This window comes from Arachis ipaensis, chromosome B05 (genome assembly GCF_000816755.2).
Source record: "Arachis ipaensis cultivar K30076 chromosome B05, Araip1.1, whole genome shotgun sequence".
Lineage (NCBI taxonomy): Eukaryota > Viridiplantae > Streptophyta > Magnoliopsida > Fabales > Fabaceae > Arachis > Arachis ipaensis.
Genome location: NC_029789.2, coordinates 4159601 through 4162638, shown reverse-complemented (window position 1 = coordinate 4162638; position 3038 = coordinate 4159601). Strand labels below are relative to the sequence as shown.

Sequence of the window (3038 nt, the reverse complement as noted above, 5' to 3'; positions counted from 1 at the left end):
CCGAGACCAACATTTGCTGTCAACTCCTTGACCAATGGACATCTGATCTAAATTGAGAAACCTCTTGCAACTCTTTGCATGCCATAAAATTCTTCTCCAAGAATTAGGCTCACATACACTTATGTGTGTAGAGGTAAAGGTTACAAGTATTTAAATCATACCCAATATCCATTCAACTAGCACCCTAGGGTATTAGGTGTCCGGAATCAAAGTATAATAAATACATTGTTAATTACTATGACAGTCGCAGATCAAAGGAAACTCTATTACTATGTTCATCTTGAGAATATCCTATTGACAAATATGCGGTAATTATAACCATTAGGAATTCTCAAAGTGAGTCAGTTCAATGGTCATATCTCTATATGCACCATCTATATGAAACCAACCCTTAAGAGCAATTTTGATTCCTCAACACTCATGTTGAATTTTTCTAAAAGGATCACAAACCTTAATCATATTAAGGAAAATTTTGTTTGTAACAAAATAAATTTCCAAAAATGCTTGCAAGAACAATTTTCGCTAAAGCCTTTTGCCTAATGACATTCCAACTTCTAAAGTTGTTTAATTCAAAATATATTGCCCAATACTCCCACTAGTTTAAATAAAATCTTTGATAGTCATACTATCTTACTTTGGACATCATACATCTTCTCAAGATGTTCAATAATAAATAGTGGGGAGATGCCTTTGAAATTAGAACTTATGGTTGTCAAAACAACCCATGTAAAATGATATTACAAATATTTCAAAAGTTATAACCACTCCAAAACCAATTTTATTGGAGGATATTATTTTAATAAAATTATCATCTCCATGATAACCCTTTCATACATGAGAACAATTCTCAGATGTTAGCCAATATATTACTTTTAAGTATGCCACACAAAAGGTAGACATATTTAAAAATTTAAAATATGAAAGTAAATTAAGAAATCTATATTTCTGTTAAAATTATTTAGAATCATGAATGAGTACCTTGGTTGTCAAGTTGTTACTCATACCTATTCCAAATAAACATGATTAAATTGCATCCTATACAATTATATTATCAAATAATTATCTGGTTGTCAGACAATTATTTAACTGAATTATATTTTATACCCCTAGGTTGTCTAGGTTCAAGTATAAAATTAATTCTCTTTATACATTATCATATGCATAAATAAATTCTATCTGTGAGTACAAGTCTCCTGGTTGTCAGGTTGCTCCTTGTAAACAAGAGATAAATTTATTTGTTTGGCAATCTCCTAACTTTTAGGATTTATCTCTATTGTTAGAGAATTTTTCATCAGTACTCATAGAGATTAAATTTTTACTCCCAGGTTGTCTAGGCAAAATATAAAATTAAATCCCTAATACATCAAATGTATATACTGATTATTATCTTGAAAATAAAACTCCTGGTTGTCAGGCCGCTCTTTATAATCAAGAATATTATTATAAGAAATTTTTGACAATTAATATAAGAGATTAAGAAATAAAGAATAGTAAGAGTTTTAATATGTATAAGTTGTAGAATTTGAATATTTGTAACTGAAATTTTTTGTAATTATCATTATTATGACACTTTTAATGTATATTTATTATATTTAATTAGTACTTGATGTTTTAATTGAATAATAATAGATAAAATTTTTTTGTTTTAATTTTTTAAAAATATTTTACTAAATAATGATTGGTTGATTTTAATCTTTTGTCAAATCATTAGAATTGCTGATAGGGCATTATTAGCAAAGAAAAAATGGCTTAAATTTATTGTGCAAAAAGTTGGTAGCAGTTTTTATAAATAGATAAATACATGTGCCATTGAATGAGATAACTTATGTGTGATCAATGATGTTTATAAAAGTTTGCTGTTGAAATAGTAGTGATGATGATTACATTTTCTAGGTGAAGAAATGAAGATGAGTATGAATAAGAATATATTGTGTATAATTTGTGATTATAATTAGTAGTTGAAATTGTAATTACTGAAAAGATTGAATGCAATTGTAGTAGTTTATAAAAAGACCGAATAGAAAATAAGTTTCGATGATAAAGCAAGGAAAAAGAAGACAACTATACAACAATAATTATGCAGTAACATTATAGAATTGTAACTTTGTAAGATCTTAATTACCCATTTGTGTGATAATATTTGCATTAGCTCTTAATATAAATTGATTTTAATGGCCTTATCTAGATGAAGAACAGCTCAAGATGTAAAATTCCTAGTCCACCAATATGTTCTGCCACAAGACAACTAACCCATCTTGCAATTCTTGTTAAGATGTAAGATAGACAAAAAATTGAAGCCGGGGGAAGGAATCATATTCCACTACTTAGTCATGTTAAGTATTAAAAAATACAATCCATAATTAAAAAAAATAGAAGAGGAAGCAAAGAGACAATGCAATCATATACAGAACAGTAGAAATAGCGTAAAATTTTCATTCCTGATCATATGAGATACAAGGCCTAAATCATGAGATACACAACTGCCGAATGCCGAATGCTTAAACCGATTCTACTAAAATGGCACACCAGAGGGATAGAGTTGTGGTAGAAAACCCAGAATACATTTACCATATCCACAATTTCTTTTCCTTTTTTCAACAGGCCTCGCTGGTATGCCAGTTTACTCTTGTAGGGGTGATGAAAACTTCAAGGAAAATTTGAGTCCACACTGCATTCATTTGGTTAAAGACATCTTCACCCTTCAAAACCCAGCTTGCACTTCCTGATTTTAGCATTTTCATCTCAAAGAAAATCATTCAAGATGAAGAACACGGGTAGGTAAATACTGTTCTCTCCTAGCAGTAGGGCATCATAGGGCAAAGAGAATAAGATATAGCAAACATTCAAATAAGAACAGAAATCATACAATCATCGTGTTATAAAAGGTGGGGGGACAAATATCCCAACAAAAGAATAGCAAATCCACACAGGCAATCATTTGATGTCCTCAGTTAAATTTTGGCGGCTGCACAAAAAAGTCTTAATGGTCCATCAATGCTGTTTCATTCTCAGACAGGGGAGCTGCAAGAACGGAATCC

At 30.1% G+C, this 3038-nt stretch overlaps 1 protein-coding gene across 1 annotated transcript in view; it reads right to left on the bottom strand.

The window, feature by feature from the left end:
* Positions 2283 to 3038, bottom strand: part of LOC107642554 (AUGMIN subunit 6) — an 8593-nt gene continuing 7837 nt past the window's right edge. The window contains exon 13 of the mRNA XM_016345950.2: positions 2283 to 3021. Coding sequence (XP_016201436.1) covers positions 2981 to 3021 — 41 coding nt within the window. The 3' untranslated portion in view covers positions 2283 to 2980. The remainder of the gene's footprint in view (positions 3022 to 3038) is intronic.